The 26,825-nt window shown below is 40.8% G+C and overlaps 1 protein-coding gene across 3 annotated transcripts; it reads right to left on the bottom strand.

Annotated features, from left to right (window-relative positions):
• Window positions 1-26,374, bottom strand: PANK1 (pantothenate kinase 1). Of its 3 annotated transcripts, none has more exons than XM_064717006.1 (7): window positions 26,013-26,374; window positions 18,154-18,506; window positions 9,306-9,559; window positions 7,600-7,776; window positions 7,077-7,200; window positions 2,095-2,220; window positions 1-1,483 (listed from the first exon to the last, which is right to left on the bottom strand). In XM_064717006.1, the coding sequence occupies exons 1-7, from the start codon at window positions 26,266-26,268 to the stop codon at window positions 1,424-1,426; spliced, it is 1,350 nt and encodes a 449-aa protein (XP_064573076.1). In that variant the 5' UTR covers window positions 26,269-26,374; the 3' UTR covers window positions 1-1,423. The 3 variants fall into 3 exon arrangements, with proteins under 3 accessions (XP_064573076.1, XP_064573077.1, XP_064573078.1); XM_064717007.1 differs by lacking the exon at window positions 26,013-26,374 and adding an exon at window positions 25,548-25,681; XM_064717008.1 differs by lacking the exon at window positions 26,013-26,374 and adding an exon at window positions 25,421-25,504.
• Between the last annotated feature and the right edge of the window lie 451 nt (window positions 26,375-26,825).

Here is a 26,825-nt window from a genome sequence, read left to right as displayed (position 1 = left end):
AACTGTCAAAACAGTAGTGGTCTTTATTTCCATCACACAAGTTAACACTTCAGTTAATATTACCATCTTTTAACATTTGGGAGATATGTAAGTCAATGACTTAAAAAAGTGAAATACACCCCCTTCCAAAAATATACTGAATTCTATACTGTCCCTCTGATGAGTCATTTACTTTATGTGACATCACATACAGTCCTGCAAGACAAAATAATTTATGAATTGTTTTTCAGCCTCTCATTTGTGAGCCCTCAAGGTGTCTAAGGAAACCAAGTTTATACATGCTCTGCAGCAACCTAAGTACATGGATTTCAAAGGGATTTCAATTCAATTTGGGAAAAAAAGATCTAGAGAGGTCCACGAATCCAAAAAGGTAGAAAATACTGTATTGGAATAAACACCCAAATTCTGATGTCCTGGAGAGGAATTTAACACTAGTTTAAAAGCAGAAAATACTCTAGTCAGTATTTTTCTAATTTTAGTAACTGGGATTTTAATAATGCTGTTATCAGTTGCTTTCAATTAAGAACAAGTTAAAACTTGTAGACTACAGAAAAATAACTGAAGACAATCTCCCTTTACCATCTAATACCAAGTGTGAATAACATCTTTACTACAGAACTCTTCATCTTGATCAGAGGTTTTCATCAGAAACAAATTTTCATTTTAGTGTCAATTCAATAATTAAGATATTAGTTCACATCTTCTTTAAAATTTTTTATTATAAAGATGAATCAGCCCTGCAAAACCAGTTGGCAGTCTCTTCCTGTTGCAATTCATGACCACTGAAAAATTACAATCTTTAACCCCCTGCTATTATGAAGCTTCCTCACAGTCCTTTGGAGAAATGCATTTAGCCACAGAATGATTTGCAAAATTTTTTTGGGGGTGGGGTTGATAGAGAGTGGTTAAAGTATCTCATCTAATGAGGAAAGGAAAGGCAAAAAAATCAATGACTAGTTTTCACAGTAAAATGCATCAGCTTTGTAGTTTCATTTGAAACCAAGAACAAATCATGAAACGTCATGAAAATAAGATAAAAAAATCTCCTAGAGTGATTACTAAATGAAGTTAAAATTACCACACTAATCAGTAAACCCCAGAAGAAAAGCAGATGCCTCATATCATAGGTCTTACATTAAACAGTATCCATTTTCTAAAATAAATCCATAAAATCTGTATGTTTGGCCACTTCGCACATTTTTCCCCTATAAAATACAGTGTACAGAAAAAAAATCTCGTAATTCCCAGTATGAATTCTGAAGTATAAGGTCAAAACCCAGAAATTAAAGATCAGCTAAAAGGATTTTAAATTATTTACAAATCCAGCAGGTAGAACTACCATAATGGCTTCATTTCCATCCTTGTAGTGGCTTTCACTCTTACCCAGCAGCATCTGCAGTAGGAATCTCTTCAGACAGTTTCATCACTGATCATCTGTCATTTTAAGCATTTCTAGAAGAGCCCCAACAGCTCCAAAATAACCCTTGGAACAAAGGCAAAAGAAAATCAAAACCAATCAAATTCCAAAACAAGACATAACATGAACACAAAGTTTTCAGTTCTGTTAAGGCAACTAAAAGAATGTCAACCCTGCCAAGTATTTGCTCTATCTAAAATATGATTTAATAAGATCATCCTTAGGTAGAAGAAAGGGCCTGATACTGAGAAAAGTTCTCCAAAATTATATAAAAAAAATAAATTACAACACCATAATACCGATGCTGTACTGAGGCAGGGCAGTTTCCATTACAGACCTGTCCATCTGGTCACCTCAAAATTATGCTTACAAAAATGAATTACACTTGAGGTATTCTTATATCAGCCAACACAAATGAACATTGTTGCTATCAGGGTCAGAAAGCAAATATGAGAAATGGGCAATGTTTAACAACATATATCACAAGATTAGTGATCAAACCAAGGAGATAACAAGTAGTATTTTCAAATGAATTTGTAAACTAAATAACATTTATGCAGAACTTGGCTTGTGCATTCAATTCAAAGCAATGGCATTTCTCCCCTTTCAAGTTCACCAAAAAAAGAGCTACAAGAATTTTGTACTTACAAATGGAAGTTCAACACATATTTCCTTACCTCATGTTCCAAAAAGAGAGCTTTTAGCTGTCCCTTGGACCAATAATCCATAGCATATGCTAGCACCTTCATAGAAATCATATTAATTCTGAGAAAGTTGCCAACAAACACCACCTTGTCGATATTCTGTAAAATTGAATTTGAAAAACATATCAGAAAAATTATATTCAGCTACATTATTTGCCTCATTTAATATGTACCTCTAATACCAAGTTAAATGGGAGTTTTAGGTTACATTTAAATACTTTAAACTGAAAAGTCAAAAAATATTGCAGTTTCTGACCACTAAGTAAGAGACATTGCAGGAGCAGGGAGGTGCAGAGTTTTATTCAAAAGAAAGTGAGAAGCTATTATCATAGATGACCAATATTTTTTTAAAATATCGAATAAATGTCACAACCTTCCCAACATGACTCAGATTATATTATTTTTGGTGGTGGTGTTTGGTTTTTCTAATTACATATGGCTGAACTGAAGACATCTTTCTCCCCTTGCATGTTAAATGAAGCAACTTTCCAGAGATCACTATGATTATTAAATCCAGATGGAGAACCTCTGGACGGTATCTGAGAACAATTACATAGAGATGAGAAGGAGCATCTTTCATAATCTATTATCAGGAGTGTGACTCCATTTTCAAAAAGTAAGTGAAATGGGGACAACATAATAATACTTGATATGTATGGCATTCCTTTGTTTCAAAGCTCATTTGAACTCAGTTTTCACAGGAAATGAAGATTTTTTTGAACCATCAGCACTAGGCTGCCAATGAGAAAGCCACAGACCATCCTCACTTGTATGTACACCACTACAGAGAGCAGTGGTTCTGTGTGGTGTTTAAACAATGCCCCATCTTACCAAGCCCAGTTCTGCCTGTTATGCACAAATTTTCACTTGCATTTTGCATTGGAGTAAAAGATGATGTTCACCAGACACTAGAATTGATCTGGAAGATTCAGGGGGAGGCCACATCCTGGAGATACAAGCTTTTACAGGAGTCCTGAAGAGCCCTAGAAATGCATCTTCAAGAGCCTTCTGTAGAAGTTTGCCAGAAAGGCTGCCAGGGACAGGGATTAGAATTAGCCAGGGTTACCCCCTCTGCTTGATCCAACTCTAAAGCCCAGCATTGACTCTGCAGCAATTCCTGTGCTGCAGCCACAGCCGTGCCATGCCCAGGACTGTGCCTGTGTCACAGCCCAGGGACATCCTCATCCTCACTGGAGTGCCTGTGTCACAGCCCAGGGACATCCCCACTGCAGTGCCTGTGTCACAGCCCAGGGACATCCTCACTGGAGTGGCTGTGTCACAGCCCAGGGACATCCCCACTGAAGTGGCTGTGTCACAGCACAGGGACATCCCCACTGCAGTGCCTGTGTCACAGCCCTGGGACATCCCCACTGCAGTGCCTGTGTCACAGCCCAGGGACATCCTCACTGGAGTGGCCAGGGCTGCAGAGCCCATCCCCAGAGAGCAGAGCTCCTTCACCGGTGTGCAGACTGAGCGAGGGCCAGCCCTGACTGCCCTCAAACCAAACACAGCCACACAAACTTGACTGAAACCATTCCCCTGCAGTCATCTATCTCCTCAGACCCTGCAGCCACATCAGCATGCATTGATACTCAGGAATTTATGAATAAAAAAAGAACTTCTTAAATTTCAAACTGCTGCTATGGAACATGGCCAAGATCACCCTGCACCCTTGGCTAAAGCAGTTTTGTCTCTGAAGCAATTTCAGACAAAGGAGGGACAAATACACAACTAATTAATTTCCTGTAATGCCATAGCATAAAACTCATTAGAATCTACATTTCAATTTCACATGCATATGATTTTTTCTGAATATAAAAACAAAGCTACTGTTAGCAGAAGCAATACCTAACATAGAGTATAAAAATTACTGCAAATTTTGAATCTACCAGTACTAGTTGTATCTACTAGAGTAACAGTGTGGACCAACATGCACATTTCAATTTTGTTTCAAACATTCCTTGAGTTGACAAGGTGAAAAGCTGTATTAATAATATAAATTTCCTAAATTTCTGATCTGAACTAAAAACAAGTTTAGCATTTTTCAGAAGCTGAAATGCTACTCTTAAGGGAGACTTGTCAATTTAATTTTAAATTGTCCACTGCTGAAACTTTCAAAGCTGAAAGACATAAATCTTAAACTGCTGAAGAGATTGTGGTGACATGCTTATTTAAGCTAATCAAATTACAGCAACCTGGAAAAGACATGCACTCTTTCACTCTGTGGCGTCTTGTTAAATTGTTCAACTACCCTGCAGCAGAAAGCAGTAGTATAGCATAGCTATAATATAGCTTTAATATAGCCTATTTACATTATTTACCAATATAATTGAATAGGGAAATCTGTATCAATAACACAATTAAAGACCTGCACATATTTTTGCAAGGCAGCTTGTTCAGATGCAAACTTACATGTTCTGCAAGTAAGGAAAGTATAAACCAGGAGATCAGTTTCCTTTATGCAGTTCTGCTGTGCCTAGGACAGGCCATTTCAAAGGGTCTGTGGCCAAATGGTTCCAGACTACGGAATTTTTCTACCCCATTGCCAACTTTGTGCAAGCAAATTTGCTTTGAAGTTTTGCAGACAGAACATTTCATTTATTTCCCAGTCTCATTTTTTCCTGCACATATGCAAGTCATTTTCAACACAATATTAAAGCTGCAATCATTGGGAAAAACTTATCAGAAGTCATGCTTCAGGGTATAAATTGATTCTGTCAACCTAAAAGTGAGCTTTACCATAACCCTAATCTAATACATACAAGCTCCACAAAAGAATATCATATTCAACTATTCATTTAGTTCTTATTTGAGGATTTGATTCATCAGGCTTGCTGAAAGTAAGCCTTGCCATGTCTCCCAAAGGCAATTTAGGTGCCTAGATTATTTAGCTATCTGAAGATTAGCTTACTTGAAATGATACTGCATGTATTTTTAGTAGTATGTAAAGCAACTAAATTAAGTGTTTTCATTCTCTACAACTACAAAATCATTTACTTCAGGTGGTGGAGAAATTCTGCTTTGACACTGTGAAATGAAGAATATTTAACACATCAATTCACATTCCTCCACCAAATTCTATGGATCACACCAGTTTTTTAGAGGCCTGCCCCCAGAACAAAGATGGTAGGAACTTTTCACAGTGACTCAGAAGCATTAGTTTCATTAGCAGCCTGTCTCCTCCTGTGTGGTTCCCTGCTGCAACTCTCCATGCTTTGATAGCCCTGTACAATGCTGCTTGAACTCCATGCCACAAGGCAACACTGTAAAGAAGCTGAAAGCAAAGAGAACACTCAAAGAGAATCATCCTGACTGAAAGAGCCAAATTGTCAAGAAAGAAAAAGTAAGCCTGTAGCCACTTTTCAGAATGAAGGAAGGTTACCAGTGGCATTTGAAAGGGGCATACAGTGCAACTTGTGCTGATCAGGTCCTCCAGAGAGGAATGTGAGCAAAAAACATAATAATGGTATACAAAATCAAAAGAAAATAAAAAATGAACAGCATAGCAGTTCTGAATAGACTTACATCCCATGATTGAGGGAAAAATGGCAGATGAAGTTTAAATTTAAAAAGTGAAATGACACAACTGAAAGGGGGAAAGATGCTTGATTATGCAGACACAATGACAGAGGCTCCTAATTAGCCACTTTTAAGATGATACCATGGAGCAACTGTTGATTTCTTAGAAATGAGTTCCATGCTCACAAAAATGAAATATTATGAACTGTTAGCAAAAGATCTCTGAACACAAAATTTATCCATATGCCATCACAAATTCATTGAGCAACGACACTCTGAATATCATATAAAGATCTAATAATTCAACCTTAAAATTACAACCATAAAAAGATTTAAAAGACAAAATGAAGCAATGCATAAAAGAATGTCTTCTCTTTTATTAGGTAAGGAGACTAAGTATTAGGACCTTTTGTCTTGGAAAGACCAAGAGGGAGAGGAAACAAAAGTTGATTCAAAATCAAATCAAAACCCACACCCACAAAAAGCACTAGTGATTAATTATTTACTATTTCTGATAAAGCCATAAGCTAGATGGGACCCAATAAAGTGATTAGATTGCAGTTTGTTGAGCTCCTTGGGTTTGTTTTGATCAATTTTTCTTGCTCTGTGTGTTGTTGATTAAAAATATAACAGTGGCAGCAATTTTTTTCTACCAACAGAATGCTGTGCAGCTAAAACATCTACATATTTTAAAAAATTCTATAAATTCATTATCTACTCAGAGCAGATGAAAGGTATTAGTTACCACATAATGGTAAAGGATGAAATCTGCAGATAAAAGCAAGGGCCTGAATGTTTGGGTTTGTGGTGGGGTTTGTATTTGGTTTTTTTTAGCTGCTGGAAGCTGTGGGGCGTGGATGGAACAATCCATCCCTATTTATCATGCCTAATGAAAAGAATGTAATAAGCATCTGATAGGAGTCTTGGAAGGAAAATGAACTACATTTTTCATTTTTCTTACACAATGCAATGGAACTTGCATCTATCCAAACATTTAACACAATACACAATTTCAACCCATCCTGCTATGGAAAAAATCCAAGCAAAATAGTATTCAAAATAAATTCTATCTTGCCATAGTAAAACCTGTAAATAGCTACATAGTAACAGAGTAATAATTGGCATTATAAACATGGTAATATCTATGTATTACAGCTTGAGAACAAGTGAGCACTCCAGGCTGAAACTCAATGCCTTGAAGAGGCATTTACAGACAATTTTTCTCCCCTCTTCCGTAGCTTTGAAGCTTGAACAGCTTTACACTTTACATCAAAGCAAGCACATAACGAGCCACAAGAATTATAACATGACATTAAATACATGCATATTTACCAAGGCCAGTGACACACCTACTATGTCAGCAATTTGCATTTTTGCATGCTGATAATCTCACTATGTTGTCTCTAAAGATTTTAAGCTCATGGTAAATAACTTACCTCGTTCAGTGCACACATGCGAGCGATGGAACCGATGTTGTTGGTGATGGTGACCAAAGTAGCTCTGGCCAAGTCCTCTTTACTGATGGAATCTCTCTTTTCTTTACTCATCATATGACCAAAGCTGTGTGAGGAAGATCATGCCTTTTAACATGAGATATTCAGAAGTGATAAAAGCCCTTAAAATTTTATTATTTAGCAAGCTTTGCTTGGATTTGATAATCATTCATTTGTGACAGATTTGAAAAGTGAAAAGGGATCTCATTAGAAAGGCAGAACAATGAGTAAGGACACTTCTAAAATAACTGTAATTTAAATGGAAGCAAACTACATGAGGCATTACTTACAGCTGTGTAGAAAAAAAAGAGCAAGAAGTAGGTGAGAGATGAAAGGACAAACCCCATGACCCGTGGAGTGACATTTCCACATGGACACAGTGCATAGTCCAGGGATGATGCACTCAGTGTAGCATGCACAGGAAGTTTCCAAGGGCCTGCTTACAAACAGCCCAGTCAACACACACCTGGAGGCTACAGCAGAGCCCTGAAGGCCAAAGCGCTCGTAGTCCCCTCCGTAGATGTCCTTCACCAGCTTGTCCACGTTGGTGCTGTCTCCTTTTGCAGCCATTTCCAGCGCTTCTTCAAACGTCTCGCAGCCAGTGAGCAAACAGCACAGCCCCAGGAACGTTCCTCCTCCAAGGCTGCAAAAGCACAGTCCCTTCAGCCCAGCTTTCACCACAGCCCTTCAGAGTGCCACTGACAACATGCTGCACACAGGGGCCAGCTGCATCTCAGAACCCCTCCCTCGAGGAGGGAACACAGACACTCTGCAATGAGCTCCTATTTAACACAAGTGTGGTCTTAACTGAACTAGCCTTGAGTCTTTAATCCATGAATAGGAGAATTGTACTAAAGGGTTAGCTAAGAATAAGGTCCAATCCAATACCTCAGATACCACTTGGCTATTTGTAGCACTCTAACAATTTTTCTGCACAAGAATAATTAACCAGCAGAGCACTCAAATGACTGAGGAAAGAATGAACAGTGAACAAAGGTAAATCTATGAGGGCTGGCAGCCAAGACAGACCTTGTTCCCCTAGCCAATGGCAGAAAGCATTCTGGTTGGCTCCTTTTCAAAGCAAGCCCAGCATCAGCCCTGAATGTTCTTTCCCTGAAAGAACTCTGAGCAAGGAGCACTCACTTGAATATTTTATAAAGGCTCAGTACAATATTTACTGACTACATAAAATTAGCAGGGATTATTTAACTGCATAACATGTTGCTAACCCATTAAAGCTCTACTTTGAACTTTTCAGTCTTACAGACATGAACTTCAACTTAGTAATCTCTACATCCTTCCTCATTCTTTCTTGGCCACTGACAAAGCTTATTTGCAGTGCCTGCAGTCACAGAGACTGGAGCCACTGAAAACAAGGGGATCAGTGAGACACCACACTTGCACTTCAGGAAAAAAGCACAGGAGGTCACATAGGTCACTGTTTAGTCCATGCTCTTGATTATTGGGTTTTTCAGAACACAACTCACAGAGCTGTAGTATACTCAGTATTTGAACAGTAGAAAGCTCTGCACACCAGCCACAAGACAGCATTGATTTCATCACCTATAACAAGTCAACAACACACTGCAGTCATGTTTTTCCTTCCACAGTGGAAAGGATTAGAAGCATGTCTACCAGAGATACAAAATCTCTGTGCTTCAAAAAGACCCAGAACTGCAAGAAATCCAATGCCTCCCACTGAACTTGTATCCATCCATACTGCAGATAGAGAAATGGCTCATGGCTACCATTGTGGCAAGGGTATGCCCTAGGTAAGGCAATAGAAGATATGTAATCACATCATGTGCATTTTACAGGAGAAACTTTGTATCATGCACCGAAAAACAGAATGCAGGGGAGAGAAGACTCATTTGCTGGGACAGTTTTATTTTGGCAATTCACAGCAAGAGATGGGAAATAGGTAAGAACACCAACAAGAGGCTAAGGCAGGTGTAAAGTTGAACAGATCAATGATTTCCCTGACACAGATTCTCTCTCTGAAGGTATCCTAGGATATTTTCAGCCTTGCTACTGGTAGGCTTTTAAAAGGAATGGGAATACATGCACAATTTGGAGCTGTAGCTACCGATCACATTCTCTAATTCTACCTGTTCAGTTGTGAAGGAAAAAAAAAAAAAAAAAACAATTAAAAAACAACAGAAGTGAATTTACCTGGATCCTGTAACTCTTTTATAATTGTCCTTAGAATACACAGCTAGGATGCTGACCCCTGAGCCTATGTTAACCAGCAGCATAGGATATGGATTATCAAGGCAGTAAGGCTTTTTCTGGCACTGTTCAGGATCTGTAGGATTTTCAAAATAATAGCACTCTGGTTGGCCATTGAAACCAACAGAATCAACATAAAGGAGGCCCTGGATCAAACAGTCCAATTCATCCAGTTTATAGAGCTGTAGATCAGCCATCTGTAAAAGAATAACAAGAAATTAAGAAACACACATTTCCTAGCATAACACAACACTGAGAAGGACAAAAGGTTCCACTGGAACACTTTGATCACTTTAATAGTAACACATTGTGCTATTTAAGCAGTACAAAGATCTAAGCATGAAGTCTGAAATAAAAATTCACTGTCTGGCTGACGACAGGTACCTCCCAAAACCATGATGTGCTACACAGTAAGGCCATCTACTTCCTTTGCCTTTGAGACATTCTGGGCTCTGCAAGCAGAAAGTATTTCTCCTCCTTTGTATTCTGATGCAATAAAAGTCTTCCCCCTCATTCCCAGCCCAACAGGAGCTGTGCTCTGCAGCTTTTGAGCAGTATCTGACATATGCCTACACAGCAGCATTCCTCAGGATGCAAAGTGCTGTAGCTCACCATCCAACCACATTTCCCAGCAGTTTAATGAAATTTTCAATAGAATTAAGATGCTCATATTATGTAAATATGCATTAAATATACAGTGGATTTTTTTCCGTACATATCACCAGTTATTCTGATTAATTTTTAAATTACAATGAGCACTTTAAAATGCCACATGAAACAGAGAGCCATAACTCCTATGTTTGGTGAAAAAACAAAAATCCAAACAAAAAGATTGTCAGGCCCATGCCCCCAGCAGACTATAACTTACAGAGAAGGCAGATAACCAGTAACAAAAGCTGACAAAAGACATTCCCTCTGAGATCTCGCAGGTCACCATGACTGTACTTCAACAGACATGTCTACTTGCCACAGCATCATATTTACTAGAATTATAAATAACATCCCTTTCTCAAAATAGTATACATTGACCAACTGTAGAAACACTCCTTTTCATTGTTAGGCAGAGGAGAGGGCAAAAAAACTTTGTAAAGGTGCTCATCCAAATCCTGAGGTCATTTTCATCCTCATGCATGCAAAGCAGGTCATGACTAACTCTACTTTCTATCAAAAAAAAAAAAAGCAGCAGAGTATAATGGAGTTATACAGCACACAGCTGGTTCTTCAGCATTTGCATACTGCAGGATGTTTTCATAACAGCTAATGGAGAAGATTTACATGGGTAACTATGTGCTATTTTTAATTCTGGAAGCTATATTAAGTCACTGTAAAGAGGGGAGATATTTCTGTGGAACAGGCATGGTCAATAGGTTACATTCTTTCAAGCTATTTAAATCTCCCCTGCTAAGACTTTGCTCTACTTGTACCCAGCTCTAGCTTGCCCTAAGTGAAAGCCATCCCACTCTTTGGGTCTGCCCTCTTGTTTTACTTGCCACTCCTCAAATTCTGTAACCAGGGAAAAGAAATAAGACCAAAAAGACCCCAAACCAGCAGTCTCAAAGACCTCAATATAGATCCAGTTATTCATAAGACAAGCAAGAGAGGTGGAAATAATTCCCTCTTGTTTCTGTCTTTCCTCCTGCAACTTCTGCAATCCCCTCATTTATTTTTTTTTGGTTACCACATTGGTACACAAATTAAAATTATAGACATGCAGCATAAAAGATATGAACCATTTAGCTAGCAAATAGAATAAGCATAACTCACGAGAAAAAGTTTTTCAAGAAATGTTACAAAGTTCTTAAGGGTACTTTGCAAATACCTTGGATTTAATCAATTTCTAACTAACTATTAGACCAAGACTAAAAGCTCCAAGATAGACACAAGACAAGGTATGATGCAAGGTATCAACATAATAAAGCCTTCATGCACTGTTTATCACAATGAACACAGCATGGAATCCCCTAAGTCATCCCTCCTTACAGGATTTATTCAGTTCAACAAACATTGCACATACCTGGATGACACAAGGAAATATTCTGTACTACCTATGATCTTTCCTTAGGTTATGTGCTGTACAGTGTCAGTATCCTCACCTTGGTGTGTAAGTTGGATGCAGCATGAGCAAACATGATCTAACACAATCACAAATGTGCAGTGAACCAGGAGCTGTTGTACAGATGAGTCGTCAGCAGGTTTATGGCCCCTACTGTCCAAACTCCTACTCTAATGTAACCCAAATACCCAGCCACAAACTGCTTTTGTCTGATCCAGGCTACACTTTTACACACAGGTAAGCACTAGCCAGAGACCTTGCAAGACACAAACAAGTAATACAAGTCAGAGCAGAACACTTCTGACACCAGTACAAAACCACAGGCAAACCCCTCGATTCTACAAACTCTCCAGTCACCTCACCAACTCTGTAAGGACAGAACAAGAGAAATTAATCAGCTTCTTTCTCAAGCACTACACATAAAGCTTTTATTAGGTCCAGCCCTCCGTGTATAAAAGACACACTAAAATTTGCTCTGCTTTTTATAGCTCTCTGCTATATTTAACAGTTGATATACTGTAAGCAGATAAGTCCTATTAGTGCTTTCTTTTATGTATGATATTCATAGCAGACTGAAAAACTATTTTCCTGTGTCATTGAACAGTCTGGTTTTGATTTTTGGAATAATCAACACAGGCATCAGTATTCTATGTCAATCCACCTTTCTTCAGAGAATAAAAAGCTCTGCAGCCACCAGACACCCAAGGCTCCAAATAGCTTACTGAGCCAACACTGTTCTTATTTCTAAACAGAAATTAGGGCAAAGTTTCAAGAAATGTAGTAACCCAGTCTTGTACAAGAAGCCACAACTGAGCCATGGTCACAATTCTGTCCCTTTCCCTGCATTCACAACTGTACATTTGTTCACAATGTCTCAAAGCACCAAAAGTGCACTCAGAATAGAGGCACCTGTAACCATTGTAACTAATTTACAAGTAGGCAAATATTTCTTCCTGCTGCCATAACCTGACCTATCACACTCTACTCACCCTCAACTTTCAGCTGTTCAAACCTCTCCTTAGATGAACCAAAGTTTATGTGCAAATATGCATAACTAAAATGGAAGATGTGTCTAGAAGCACATTTTAACTGGATGCTTTTCCTACAATGTTTACAAAATGCATTTGCAGGTATTTTCCAGCCCTTTACAATTCCTGCCATGAAGGGCAGACAGCAAAATGGTCAACTTACCCTACTCTGCACTCCTGTAACTATATTTAGCACAGTGCCTCTCTAGAGGTTATGTCAGAAAGCTGTGCTATGAGAAGAACAACTGCAGAACAAAGTAGTATACAGGACCCTGCAGGGGAAATTTATGATGATTACAGAGGAACCACACAGACATTTTTTAAAAGAATAATTTTTCTGCATTATAGCCAGACTAGATATCTCCTTTTTAAGACTGCTTTTTAAATACTGGGCTAGGGAACAAAACACTTTAGACCTCAAGAAACTCTTCAGGACCATCAAAACGAGTGACGTAGGGCTTCAACCATGCTTGCAAGCAGGTGCCACACACCAAGAGAAAATAGCCAACATTTCCCCCATGACCTTAGCATCACACTCCTGAAACACAGCTGATTTAGGATACAAAAGGTCTGTTGCTACTGTGCACAGATGCTATTCCAAGAAAAATCAAAGACCATCTCTTGCACTCTTGCAAGAAGTGCTGGGAAATTGTGTTACCTGATCCAATTTAGATTTGGATTTCTTTGTTGTTTGCCTTGTTTGTTTTTCAAATAGTGTAATAGCATAACAATAGGAAAATTATATCTCTATTCAAGTATCAAGCAGTATAAAAAGAAAAAACATGGTACCAGCTTGTCTGTGCTTTCAAATATGGAAGCACATATGTCAAAGACTTGGGTCCCATTTGTTTCTTATTATGGGTGAGCAAATATATCCACTTTAGCAAGGTGAACATGAAACAGCCCAGTCCTCTAGAAGTGAGCTGAGGGCAGCCATGACATACTTGCTCTGGGGTTAAAGTCTAATGTATCACAATTGGTGTGCAGATTTTCAATGAAGCTCCAGCTCATGGAACATTTCACCCACTTGTACTGTATTCTGATGAACACAGCAAAATCTGAACCCAGATGCAGTTGCAAGTTCATTTTTTGCTTAGACTTTCAATGAGAAATATGATTTTTTTTCTGTAAAAAACCTGTTAGGAACATAGCATTTGGCAAGTTTTTAATTATCAATTACAACAGCCTCGTTTACTATGTCACTGTGGCTTTTATGTCTGCTGGGCATTGCTCCAGTTTTTATTTCTTAGAATAGCTTACAATCTAGCTTTTCCTTCCATCTCTTCTACTTTCATATAGACTTTGCTTTCTTTATATTTTGATTATCTTCACTTCAAACCCCAACCATGCTACTTTATGGAGCTGAAAATATATTCAAACAAGACAAAGCCTAATGCAAACAAACTGCAATTCCAATATTCACTGAGGCAGAAGATTCACTCTGTATCAGCTTTGGGCGAAAAAGGCACTCATCAGGAATCCTGTGCAGAGCTCTGCCCCCTGGCACAGGAGCCCTAAGGATCTCTCCTCTCTCTTGGCAGAAAGAGATGCACATTGTTTCTCCCATTCCCTCTGAAGAGGTTACTTTACCCATTCTCTGGATGCCTCTTTCAACTCCAGCCCAGCCCCTACAGCCTGAGCAGCTGCCTCCAGCCTCCTCAGCAAGAAGATTTTTGAGTCTCATACTAACTGTGAAAGAGTTACACAGCTTACTCCTCCTACAACACAGGACAGTGATTTTATTTATTTAAGATTAACAGAGTCTGTAAGTCATCTTCAGACATTCAGCTCATAGCACAAAGTCAAGCCTTTGAATTAGCTAATAACTGGCACAAGAAAATCACTATCCAACAGCCAAACTCACTTTTAAATCATTTTCCTTTATGGGAAGGTCAAGGCCTGAGTTTGAGTCTGTGTTGGTAAAGAGATTTCCTTCCCCTGTCCTAAATGTTCTTGATTAAGTGACTGGGTGTTTTCAGCACAGATGCTGCTCCCACTGAAGACAGCAATAAAATTTCTATTAATACAAGTCAGGTTCTGCAGGTGTCTGTTAAGGAAAGGAATACAAAGATCCCACCTTTGAGCCACTGCAATCAACAGAAATTTTATAACAGAGCAGGTTTTAATCAAAAGTCTGAGAAGTCCTTCCTCCCCTCATCCTGCCCATCCTTTACACTGAGTTGCTTTACAAAACTGAGCGGCAGCCTAGAAATTTATTCCTCATTACATTAACAGCAAACTCCTGTGCAAGTCATGTGTCTGCACTATCATGGAGGAGTCACAGAGCACAGAGAGATTCACCTCACAAGAGTAAGTCTAAGTACTCCTTACTTTCCCAGAAGTGGTTAATTGAGCATTTACAGAATATGTGAAGTGACACAGCTGGGGAAAGGAGGAAGGATTATCAGAATTAGGCTGCAGATTCATCCATGCCTTAACATCACTGTTACCTGAAAATAAAGACTGCCAGCTATAAAGACCATTCAGAGTCATTCAGAGAGGAGGTAAAAAAAGAACAAAAATGCAAGAAAAAACCCTCTAGGCTGGAAACAGTCCTCCTTTTGGTGAATTACTTACTGATGCTCTCTTCAATGAACATTAAGTATAACCATATGGTTGGTAAAATTATTTCTGTGGTCTAGTTTAATGAATAGAGTCAATTTTCCTACTTCTAGGGTAAGCACTCAGATGTTCAGAATGAGTCTCATGATTTGCCAAGCTACTGGCTGACAAGAGATCCTACATACTTCCAGCAATCAGCAAGCAGACCATGGAGACTTCCTCAGGTATCCACCTCTCCAACACTGCAGATCACATGAGGGAGGTGAGACAGCTAAACCTAGGTAGCTTTGTAGATTTAGTTGCCTTTTTATAGAAAAATAAACAGTCTTAAGGTGAACAGAATATGTCTCACCATTGTATGTTATTTTTTAATACACAAAAGCAACAGAGATGTCTAGATCAAACATATTTAACTCATTTAGGGATTCAAAACCAGACAAAGGAACAGAGACAAGGAACAACAGGGTATTTGCCTCTCTATTTTAAGGTGAAAAAGCTTCTATGATCTTAGAAGGCTTCCTTCCTTGGGATTTGAACATTGTTTTGCAATGTATTGGATCTTTTGTCCTAAATCTATGCAATCTTACAGTCACATTGAGAAATACTGTGAACAGACAAGTAACTTAAAAGCATATACAAAGGAAAATAAAGGGCCAGAACAAAAGTATGTTAGCTAGATCAAATGAATTTACTAACGTTTATCCAGATTTTTAAATTAACATTCACAAACATACCTTAGTTTTTCCACACTGCTTCTAAGTAGCAAATAGCATATAAGGCATTTTATAACACTGAAACCTGAAGTAGCAAGATTTAGACTTGGCACATATTCTCTACTTCTAGAGGTGAATTAGAGGTCAAATACTTGAAACAGGTATTTCAGAACTTTGACAGAGCAGTCCTGAAGCTGTTGTCCAGTGTCAATTTATACACAGCAGAACACACTGATAGCCAGCTGCTGTTACCATGGCTAATGAAGTGTGACAATTTAAGTGCCAGTACCCAGAACATGCTGCCCTTTGAGAGAGATTAAGCAAGCAAACCTCCATGTAATGGATAATATTCTGCTTCTGTAATTCTCCAAGGATATTACAGTTTGAGCCAAGAAACACTTGCTGTAAAGGAAGCTGGAATAGGAACTGGATAGCTGGAAGAGGTGTCCAAAGCACTCACTTTAGTCTAAGTGTATTTCACTGATAGCTTTATGCCAGACTCCCCAGCCAGCCTTTATAGGGTTTGTCTTAAACTACCTGCAAGTGTTGTAGCACAGAGGATGTTAACAACACTGCAGAGGTGTGGAATTTCATGCCTAAGTCAACCAGTTATTTGCTATGTGGCCTTGTATTTGTGTTCAATAGTTGGCAAAACAGCCCCAGCTCCTCCAGCCATGGCTTCCCCTGCTCTATTGACTATATTGCAGCTGAGATGAGACTGATCCCTCACTGTGGATTGCATATTTACAGCCTGTAAGGCCAAAGCTACAGAGAGAAATGTTCAGCTCTGCGAGCCATCAGGTAACTTCCAGTTCAGTTCCACAGCTGTGGGAGCAAGGAACATGAACCTCCTTACTAAGCAACTGTAGCTGTTATTACATGATGCAGGAAGAATGAATTTGGAGACTGACCATTCCAAGGAGATAGTCAGCCTCTTCAGAAAGTCCTCAAGTGACCTCCCATTGTCACTAAAGAATGTGGCCTGAACCATTCCCAGGACATAAGATACTCAAACACACCGCAACTGAGGCCACACTGACTAGAACTAAGACTCACCTCCTACTGTGGTGCCAACATCCCTAAACAACACATGGCACGTTTTTGAGGACTTAATCATCAGTGGGCTCTGACTTGTAAGGGACTTGCAGTCAGCCTAAACAAGAAATCTTGCACTAGTAGTGGACTACTACACCAATTCAGAAACTTGATAATCCTTCTTTGGACATGGAAACAGTCTAATATTCACTGAAAGTGACTGCAAAACAGCCTAACAGTTGGAATTCATGTTGAGCTCTTACAGCATTCTTTATCCCACTTAGAATCCTGGTCATATGGTATGTGAGGATATTGATGATGAGAAGGTATTTACAGAGAAAAACCCCTCTTGTACAGCAGGGACAAAGCCTGGGAGGTAAATATGAAGCACACAGAGCCAAGGACTGCAGTAAAGAGCAGCTGGTGATTCAGTATGAGAGCTCCTTGGATGGAAGCAGAGACAGAAAAGCAGCTGTCACCTGCCATACCCAGTGGCCATCCCTCTCCCTCAAGATCAGGTCAAAAGTTAGGGACACAAGTGCCAGACCCACCAGTCAAGTAAATCATTCACATTAGTCTTGGTGATTCTGTTCTGGGACAATCAGATTAGTCACTTTTTCACAGAAAATAAATGAAGATACGTCCCAATACAGACAGATGCACAACAGACAACTGCCTGAATGCTTTTTCTCTCCAACATGGTTTGTACAACAGTTCTTTGATCTTCTGCACCACAACCAATTTTTGAAGAGTACTCTAGTGCAAAACTTCACATTTACATCAGCTTCTGGAGTTCCCTGCAAAGGCTATTTTAAAATCTTTGGGGATCTGAGACCTACTCATCTCATGAATTGCCTTTCTTTAAATGGCATACTCACAGAATTGAAATCAAAACCTTGCTGGTATTATTATGCTCCCACACACTGTCTCTCCCCCATGCTCCAAGAGTCTTCCAGACTCTTGACTTCAGTCTGTTTGAAGGTTAATACAAAGGGAAGGGAACCAGAATGAAATCTCCAGCCTGTATGGTTTCATATCTGGTTTCCAATAGATAACCAGTTTACAAGTACCTGTAGTGTCAGGCTTCTAGGTTGTCATAACATACCCTCAGTTGATTATGAAGCATCTAATCATCACAGCCATAGTCTAAAAAAACTCCTTTACTAAAAACATCCTGCACAGCAACACTTCAGTAGAACAACCACCAAGTAGAATACCCTTCCCTCCCCACTCCATGTTCTCAGCAATGTCACCAATTTACAAATGTGAATTGATTCTGTTGCTCCTAATCAGTTAGGATGGACTAAAAAAAAGTTATCTTCCCAGCAAGTTTTAACAGATGGGCTCTCAATGTTTTTCCAAAGTACCTCCCACTGAATCCATGTGAACTGCTCACGTACCGTTCTAAAGTCTTCCTCAAACTTGTAAGCGCCACCTCCCGTGGCACAGAGCGTAGTGTGCAAACTGGAGAAGTTCTTTTCACTGCCCATCTGTATGAACCTGTGCATGGCACAGCTGGGGAAGCGGATGAAGTGCAGGTTTCCTTTACGTCCACACATAGTCAAATTTTTCAGTTCCAGGTGCACATCACGAATGCCAGTTTTACCATAAGCTGTGTTGGAGGTCAAGTATTTCCTAATGCTTTTCAGGTTTTCCACCTCCTCCTGCTCCTCCTCTGCAGTAATGTCTTTAGGTTCAAAGTAGACCAGTTTAACCAATGTTCCACCGATATCCATTCCAAACCATGGGAATGCTAAGAACAAGGGGTTAGAGAGGAAAAAAGAGAACATCACTAAAAATAGACAGGGTAGACAAATCACTTAAATCATTTGCTGAATGACAATTCAGTGCAGTCACAGTAGCAGTATCTATTCCTGAGAACTGGGAGTCATGCCCAATTCATATGCTTTAAACACATCTCTAGGTTAAGCCTTCATAAAGCCTCAGTTAGTAAAAAGAATAAGGAAAACCTCAAAATATTCTTGTCTGAAGAAGCAGGCTTTAATAAAATGAAAACATTTTTCCCAGGAAATCATTTTACTCTTCAGTCACCACCTCTTGATAGAGCACATTTACTGCATTTCACCCAATGGGTAAGAAATGAAATGAAATTGTATTTCACCCAATTGGCTCCAATTCTGCTAAGAATTAAGGAGATGAGGAGGAAGAAGAATCAACAAAACAAACAGGAGAAGGAGATTTCTCAAGTCATATTCCCACTGTGTAACATCTACAATTGCCTTTCCAAGCTCACTCAGAATTTCCACTGTCACAAGGCTGTGTCTGGAGAGGAGCAATACAGAGCTCCCATTATGCTGGAGGCCTCCAGACCCCAACCCACCAGAAGCAGCTCTGTTGGACTGCAACACTTGCATATGGCAGCCAAAAGTGAGCTGGCTTATGTTCAGTGTTTACCACTGACAGACCTGTCCTTTCAGTGCAGACTCCCTTTGCTGGTATATGTGTTAGTCTATCCCATAATTATAGAAGAAATGCCACTATTTGCTTCTCAGCTTGCCACAGCTGGCCTCGGTCCTCCAAAGTCTTCATTTTGTTAATAGCAGAAGAAAATGACTATAGAGAACAGCCAGCAGAAGACAGTACCTGAATCAAGCTGGTCTACCTGTTCCACTTATATATGCATACATTTTAAATAGTAAGCCAGGAAACTTTATGAAACAATAAGAATTGTGAATACAAAATCTATACACAGGCACTGCAGATGAAGGGAGCTAGCAATGTTTCTTAGAAAAATTAAATTAAAAGTACTGAGTATATGATTAACATCTAAGACACACTTCTAAAATAGCAGTCACACAGTCACCTTCCTGCTTCTCAGGGAGAACCAGGCGGACTTGCTAGAAAAATGATTCTACCAACTAGGGCATCCCAAGTTAGTGTTGTTACAAACTTGAAACCATAAATATCATAAGCATAGCTAATTTTTCTGCCAGTGAACCTAAAATTAAACAACTTGGGACAAATACTTTAATAAGCATAGGAACTACTTCTCACACTGTCCTTACTCATGTGATCACAGATCACAATTAAGTTACTCATCTTCAGGCTGAAAGAGGCTTAGTCTCTTTTTCTTACCCTAAGTGTCTCAGCATCAGCTGGCTGAATAATTTGAAAGTCTAAATTCTCCAATTTTTAATATGCTCTCCCTGCCCAAACCAATCCTTAAATGTCAGACGTTTAAAACAGTTATTTCACTTCATTGCTGTATGCCAAGAAATTGAATCATCAGTTTCTCCTCCCAGTTCCCCATGGACAAGGCAGGCATAATGCATAAACTCCAATGAAGTAGCTGTTATCTGTTGTAAGGTCTAATTTTTTCCCATGCTATGCAAGCTGCACAAAGACAGTGAAATTAAGTCTAATTTGAGGTTTATCATGCTATGCAGGTACAGGAGAGTTCCCTGAAATGGGAAGAATTCAAAACAAGTGTGTTTAAAACAGGCTTTATTTTAAGAAGAAAAAATATATTATGGACTAACCTGCAACTCAAACACTTGGGAAAGTACAAGGCAAATATTTATGTGAAAGCTGTCTCATCCACACTGTGCAACATTGCAATGCAGTGGAGCTCAGGCTGCAATCCCATTAGTGATTTACACAAATCTTTAATAAAGCTACTGAGAACTTTAATTACCTGTCCCACTGGAACAGTAAGTCTCCTCCTCAGATGTACCTGAACTATGCAAGCAGGAAGTTTCATTTTAAAAGCAGCACAGTTGGACTACGCAATACAGAACCAGCCTGTAGCTAAGTATAAGCCATTTTCCACTATGGGCATAAAACCTGCTCCACTCTACCTGCACCAACATTTGTTTGAAAGCCATAGTGTAGATTTCATCTTTAAAAGAGGCAAGAAGTGTTCCATCCTCCTATCAAACACAAGCCCAGCAAAAGAAGTGTTAAAGTAACCACTAACAGCTGAGAGTTATTCATAAATGACTGCCAAGACATTTCACTTTTCATCTAAACATTTTAAAGAGTTATAACCAAGTAATTCACAAAGAATAAGTACTGTAGAAAACAGCTATGAAGTTTCTTCAACTCCGCATAATTCTTGGGATAGCTACTCATAATGCTCGCATTTATAAAGCGAACAGAAATACCAGGACACTTTTTTTTTAGTTGATTCTCTCTGTGAATCTAAGTTCCTTTCATTTTGTTGGGAGCCAAATGGACTGCTGGAGAAAGAAAGGAACTTTGCTTTTAGAACACCAGCAGTTTTCTTCAGCACAAATAAAGAGCCCAAGATCAGACAACAAAACCAGATATTTCAGTTATGCAGAAAAACAGCTTGGTTTTCTTCTCAACTTCTAATACCAGTTCTCTGTTGGAATTACTTGCAAAAATTCAACAACCATCTTGACTGGTTGACCAATCAGAAATTAAAGTCTCAAAAAGTTTCTAACAAGTCACACTGAAATTCATATAACTTTTGCACAACTGGAGTGAGAGTAGAAACACCTCAGTATTCCAGTGATTATTTTAAAATGTATCCATTGTATCTCTTGTTACTATCAGTATGTTCCAAATCAAAATGCACCACTGACCCACCATCAGTTCTTCTCCATATCTATATGAAATTCATATCTCAATAGGTACCTATAGACTTCATCCTTCCTGGAGCCACTGAGTGTGGTGCTAATGGAAATGTGCACACAGACTGCAGCTGCTCCTGGGGTTTGCTGCCTCTGGGAATACAGAGTAAGAGGATTCAGAGGCCACCGAAATTAACAGAGCCTGCCCAGAACTACAACCAGGGGCTGTGAAAGAAAAGTGTTTGTGTAGGTAAGTTTTCCATAGACTTGAGGGAAAATCGGCAGAAAATTGTGGAGGTTGGGGGGTTTTTTCATTTGCTTTGTTTGTTTTTGGGTTTTTTTTTTTTTTGCTTGGTATGTTTGGGGGTTTTTTTGTTTGTTTGTGGGGTTTTTTGGTGGTTTTTGTTGGGGTTTTTTTGGGGGGAGGGGTGGAGGGAACAGTGTTTGAGGTTTTCTGTTGATTTGTTTTAAACTGGAAGTCCAGCATTTCATTGATGACCTGAATAAGTGTCCCTGAATTATGAAAAGACAGGAAAGCAAGGAGGGGAAAGTAAAATCCATCCCACCCACACCTCAGGCAGTTAGTCAAAACCGTGCCATTTACTATGAGGAGTAAAGACACCAGATATGTTGTAGAAATGCTCTCACAATGCAAAAAAATGCACTTCTAAATTAAAATTGTCTGATAAAGCCAGTGAGCTGATTTCTCTCTTTTCAGTAGGTATGCAACATACCCATTGCATCAGTTGAATCTATAACTGTGGCAAAACTAGAACTATTCTACTGCATTGCTACACAGCAGTAAGTCAAAAATAACACTGTAAAATCTAGTTTTAGGTCCCACAGAACCAATACAGAAAGCATCAGGATGCATCACATATTCTTAAACGTCTAGCATAAATCAAAGACTCTACTTATATATTTAAAAAAATTAATTCTCTTTATGTTAATAAACTGTGCCAACTACTTAGCGGTTTGTTATCGTGAGATAAAAATCTGTACTAGTCCAAAATTTAGCTGCAGAAGCATGTGACAATGCAAACAGAAGGTATCTACAGCATTGCATAAGTAGGTAATCTGATGCACACCAACAGCTGTGTATCTGGGGCAAAGGTTCACTCATGAGAAATTCCATGATACATTTTACCTAGTTTCTGCATTAGCTCTGCAGTATCAGGCCATTCCTACAAGGCATTATTATATTCAGATTTCAACACCTTGTATTTTTAAAAGTCTTATGCTTAACACACAATATAATGAGGGCATGTGGAAAGTAAATATGAAATCACAACATTCTCCTCACAGACAAGAGTCAGGAGCAGCAAGAATGAGGGGGAACTCGTGGGTCATCAAGTAATGTTTATCCCCATTACAGAAGATAACCAAGAGTAATACTTTTCACACATTTAACCAACCACCACATAAGGTCAGTTGAATCTTTCTGCTCCTCAACATTCAGAGAGAGATTGTGCTTGAATCCTGCTGGTTAGAACATTCTTCTACCTGAGCCCCAGATTTATTCATGACCAGTTTGCAGCAGTTCCTTCTTTTGCCAAAACTGTTTCAACTTATACGTCTCCCTTACAATACCTGTATTTCCTCAAAGACAGACACAGTATTTCAATTTTTTAATCAATAATTTGAATGGTGGTATCAATACTCTGAGATCTTAGTCATAAGTATCTCAGATGAAATATCTTAGTTTCAGCTGCTTTTCTTTCTGAACACACATATGTTGAAATCCTATTACTTCATTTACATTTCATTTGCATTGTTTGACACTTTGATGATCTAGGAAGTTCTGTGCTAATTTGGTCCAGAAGAGGTGAGAGCCAAAAACAGTAACAGGTGAAAAAAATCAAAACAACACACATGACATGACATAGTATTCTTACAGCTTCTGAAAGCTGATTTTTATTAAAAAAATAAAGCTATAATAGCTTACACAAATTTTTCAATTACTTCTTCCTGTTTTACACAGCTATAAAAAATAAAATGGAAGCATCTTTTCTTCTTTGAATGAAACTAGGATATGTAGCTCAAAAATGTATTATATCTGCTTACTAATTAAAGTTTCCTCAAACCTTAAAAAGCTAGAGCTGAATCATGCACACATATCAGGTGAAGCCTTCCAGTTCATCTTCAGTAGCAGGAGCATATTGAATGTCTTCCTCCTCACCAGAAGAACAAACAGACAAAACCCAAAAGTTACAACAACCCCACAAAGAGCTCAAACCCAAAAGCAGAGAGCATTTTGTTAAAAAGGTGTGACCATCCACACAAATGGTTTATACTACCACAAACTGGTTTGAAAAAGAAAACTGACACAAGCCTAATATCCCTGACAACCCATCTAGTTAAATGAAGGAAAAAAGAAGGCCAAGGCAGGATTCCCAGCAGAAGCTGCACCAGGAGTCCTCTCTCACTGCCGGCTTATCAGCAAAGCACACTGGAATCATGGGGAATCTTCCGAGAGGAGAAAAAGACTGTGAACATAGAATTCTACCTCACTTTGTCAGAAAGTAAAAACCATTAATGAAATAAGGGTTTAAAGGAATAACTACTGCAGAAAGATAGGTTTCATTTGTTAAAATATTGGGAAATGCCAATTATCTCATTAACTTCACCACCACACAAAGCAAACCCTACAATCAATACTGTTCTCACATGCCATGTGGCAACTGCACTTCATTTTGCAATCTGTCCTTAAGAAAAGAACAAACATCTGTAAAGGTCAGGATTAAAAGCACCAAACAAACCAGTAAAAATGGTACTGTGTAGTACTCACTAGAGGAGGATGCAGTGGAAAGGCATGCAGGACCAGGACAATTTGAATAATAATGTAATGAATTTTTTAAGATGGTGACGATGTGCTATCATTATTGCCTGTATGACTAATACTAAATTTCAAACCTTTTCTTGTACAAAATAAACCATACGTATGAAAAAGCTTATCAGCAAGCATTCATGTATTTTACTCAGCAAATAAATTGCCCTCAAAATAGTTCTACAAAGCACTTCCATCAGCTGCTGTTCTCATTAAAGCCTCATGTCACTAAAACTCCACACCTAAAGATTCAGTTGTCATACATATTGGGCAATATAGTCAGTCACCTATGCTTTTTACTTTGATGGGATCTTTTTTCCCTCAAGATGGGATGGAAATTCCAAAGCCCTCATTCTTTCTTAATCAAGTGATTACATGAATCCCTAAAAGCTTTACTCTTTGCTTCAAAATAGTTTTTACTATTATTAGGAGTTTGATATGCAAGTGCTGGCTCTCCTTAGTTACACCAATCAAAATGTAAGCCAGTCCAAGTTCTGCAGGTTTTGTTCATGAAGAGAACGTGAAGCAGGACAAAGACTACAAAAACAGTTTGTGACAGAGAATGACTTGGTCATTGATAAGTTAAATTTGATAAGAGGACTACATTAACTATCAACAGGTATTGCAACAAGCTATCTTTTGTACTATCAACAAGCACTACACAATTAATCAATCAGAGAACATTCTAAGGGAAAACGGCATGAGTAGCTCACCAAAAGCATTGTAAAAGTCAGAAAAGGCACTGGCTAATACGCAGTCCTGTGAAAGGTGCAGCTCTTTAAGGCTGTTTCTGAATATTTTGTTCTGCTTAACCAGAAAAGTTTTTTTTTTTTTTAATACTCACTTCAAAACAAAGGAAAAATCCAAAGCCCAGAGTAGCTGAATGGACGCTACTTCCTACTGAGTAGAAACATCTTTAAGTTTTGGCAGCAGGCAGCTGTGATCCTGACTATCCCTATTATCCTTTTGGAACATGCTGAACTTACAACAAAGAACCAAACATTTGTGGGTTTATGTGAAGGGCTAGCAAAGTGAGAGTGAAAAGAAACTTCTTCCCTTAGATTGTTTTACTTGCGGGGTTTACCATGGAATTATTCAATACCTCCAAGTAAGCGAGACTACTAATCAATAAACCATAGAGAATTAAGGAAATACAGAATTAACAAATAGGACGTTTGAGTCTCAGCCTTGAAACCAAACCTGAAATAGACAAGCAGTTCACGAACACTTCCTAAATGAGAAGCACATTACAAATTTCAGCTGTTTACAAACATTTTTCCCCACCAGTCAGAATAACTTGCGCCGGGTTCCCAGATTCACTTTTTCCTTCATTCTAACAGCGTTCGGGAAAGGAGCACACACCAAGCCCGCAGAGCGTTCCCCCGCTCCCGAGCGCCCCGGCGTTACTCACAGTGTTTCTTGGGCACTATGAGCTTCATGCGTGCGGCGGGAGGCGGCGAGCGGGGCAGGACCCTGGCACCGCCCGACGCGCTGCTCGGCACGGAGCGGCTGCTCGGTGAGGAGCGGCCGCCGCCGCCCGCCCGCGTTTGTGCCGGGCCGCCGCTCCCCGCCCGCCGCCGCCCCATTGGCGCAGGGCGGGCCCGGCCCACGCGAGAGCGGGGCCGTGCCCGGGCGGCGCCGCCGCATTGGCCGGCACGGGGCCCTCGCTCCGCCCGCCCGGCAGCCGGCGCTGGGGGGCGGAACGCCCGCGGCGCGGAGCCGGGCGGCCGTCAGCCCCGGCCGGGCGGCGCTCCGCAGCGAGGGAGGCGGCGCGGGACCGGCGGCCGCCTGACACCAGGCCGGGCTGCGGCAGCGCCGCGCGGCGGGGGCCGGGCCGCCGCCGCTCCCCGGAGCCGCCGCGGTCATCATCACTTACGTGGCCTGTGCCGCCGGCCCGAGTCCACCCTCCGGCGCAGTCTGCATTTCTTGGCCGGGGAGCCGTGGCTGAGAGGCGGCAGCTCCGGGCGCAGCAGCAGCGGGTGCGGCGGCTCCCCGCAGCTGCCGTTGCTGAGCGGCGGGCCCGAGGGGTGGAAGCCGTTCTGCAGCAGCCCGCCGAGCAGCGAGCAGGAGGCGGCGGCGGGCGGCGGCGGCCCCGCCGAGGCGGCGGGCTGGGCGCGGAGCTGCTCGCCCATGGCGGCAGCTTCTCCCCTTTGTCTCCCGGCTCAGGTCGGGCTGGGCGCGGCGAAGCCTCGGCTCATGCCGGCGCCCGCAGCTCCGAGCGCTGGGATGCGGCGCCCGCCCCCCCGCACGGCGCAGGCGTCCTGCCCGCAGCGCGCTGCAGAGGGGCGGCCGCCGCCCTCGCCGGGGACGCGGCGACCCCCCCGCCCGGGCAACGTGCGCGCTCCCGGCGCCGCGCCCCGCACCTGCGGGCTCCGCCGGCGGCCCCGGGAGCGCGCCCGAGCGGGCGGCGGGGCACGGGCACCGCCAGCTGCCCCCGGGGCCGCTGCGGCGTGCCCCGCTCCCGCGACCCCGCTCCCGCGACCCCGCTCGCTGGTGCACGCCGAGCAGGCTGCCCCCGGCACCGGCTGCCGGGTCAGTTTGGCCTCGGCGTACCATGGCGCACACTCAGTGACTCAGGTATCTGTGTCTGGGAGGCCTCGGTGCGTGCGCTCCCAGGTACGCCTTGCACCTCACACAAAGTTGCTTATGCATCGGTAGGAACGTTCGGGTTTTTGTCTACGAACGCTCA

This window comes from Zonotrichia leucophrys, chromosome 6 (assembly GCF_028769735.1).
Source record: "Zonotrichia leucophrys gambelii isolate GWCS_2022_RI chromosome 6, RI_Zleu_2.0, whole genome shotgun sequence".
In the NCBI taxonomy this organism is placed as follows: domain Eukaryota; kingdom Metazoa; phylum Chordata; class Aves; order Passeriformes; family Passerellidae; genus Zonotrichia; species Zonotrichia leucophrys.
The sequence above is the reverse complement of the archived record's forward strand: the minus strand, read 5'-3'. Positions and strand labels throughout refer to the sequence as shown.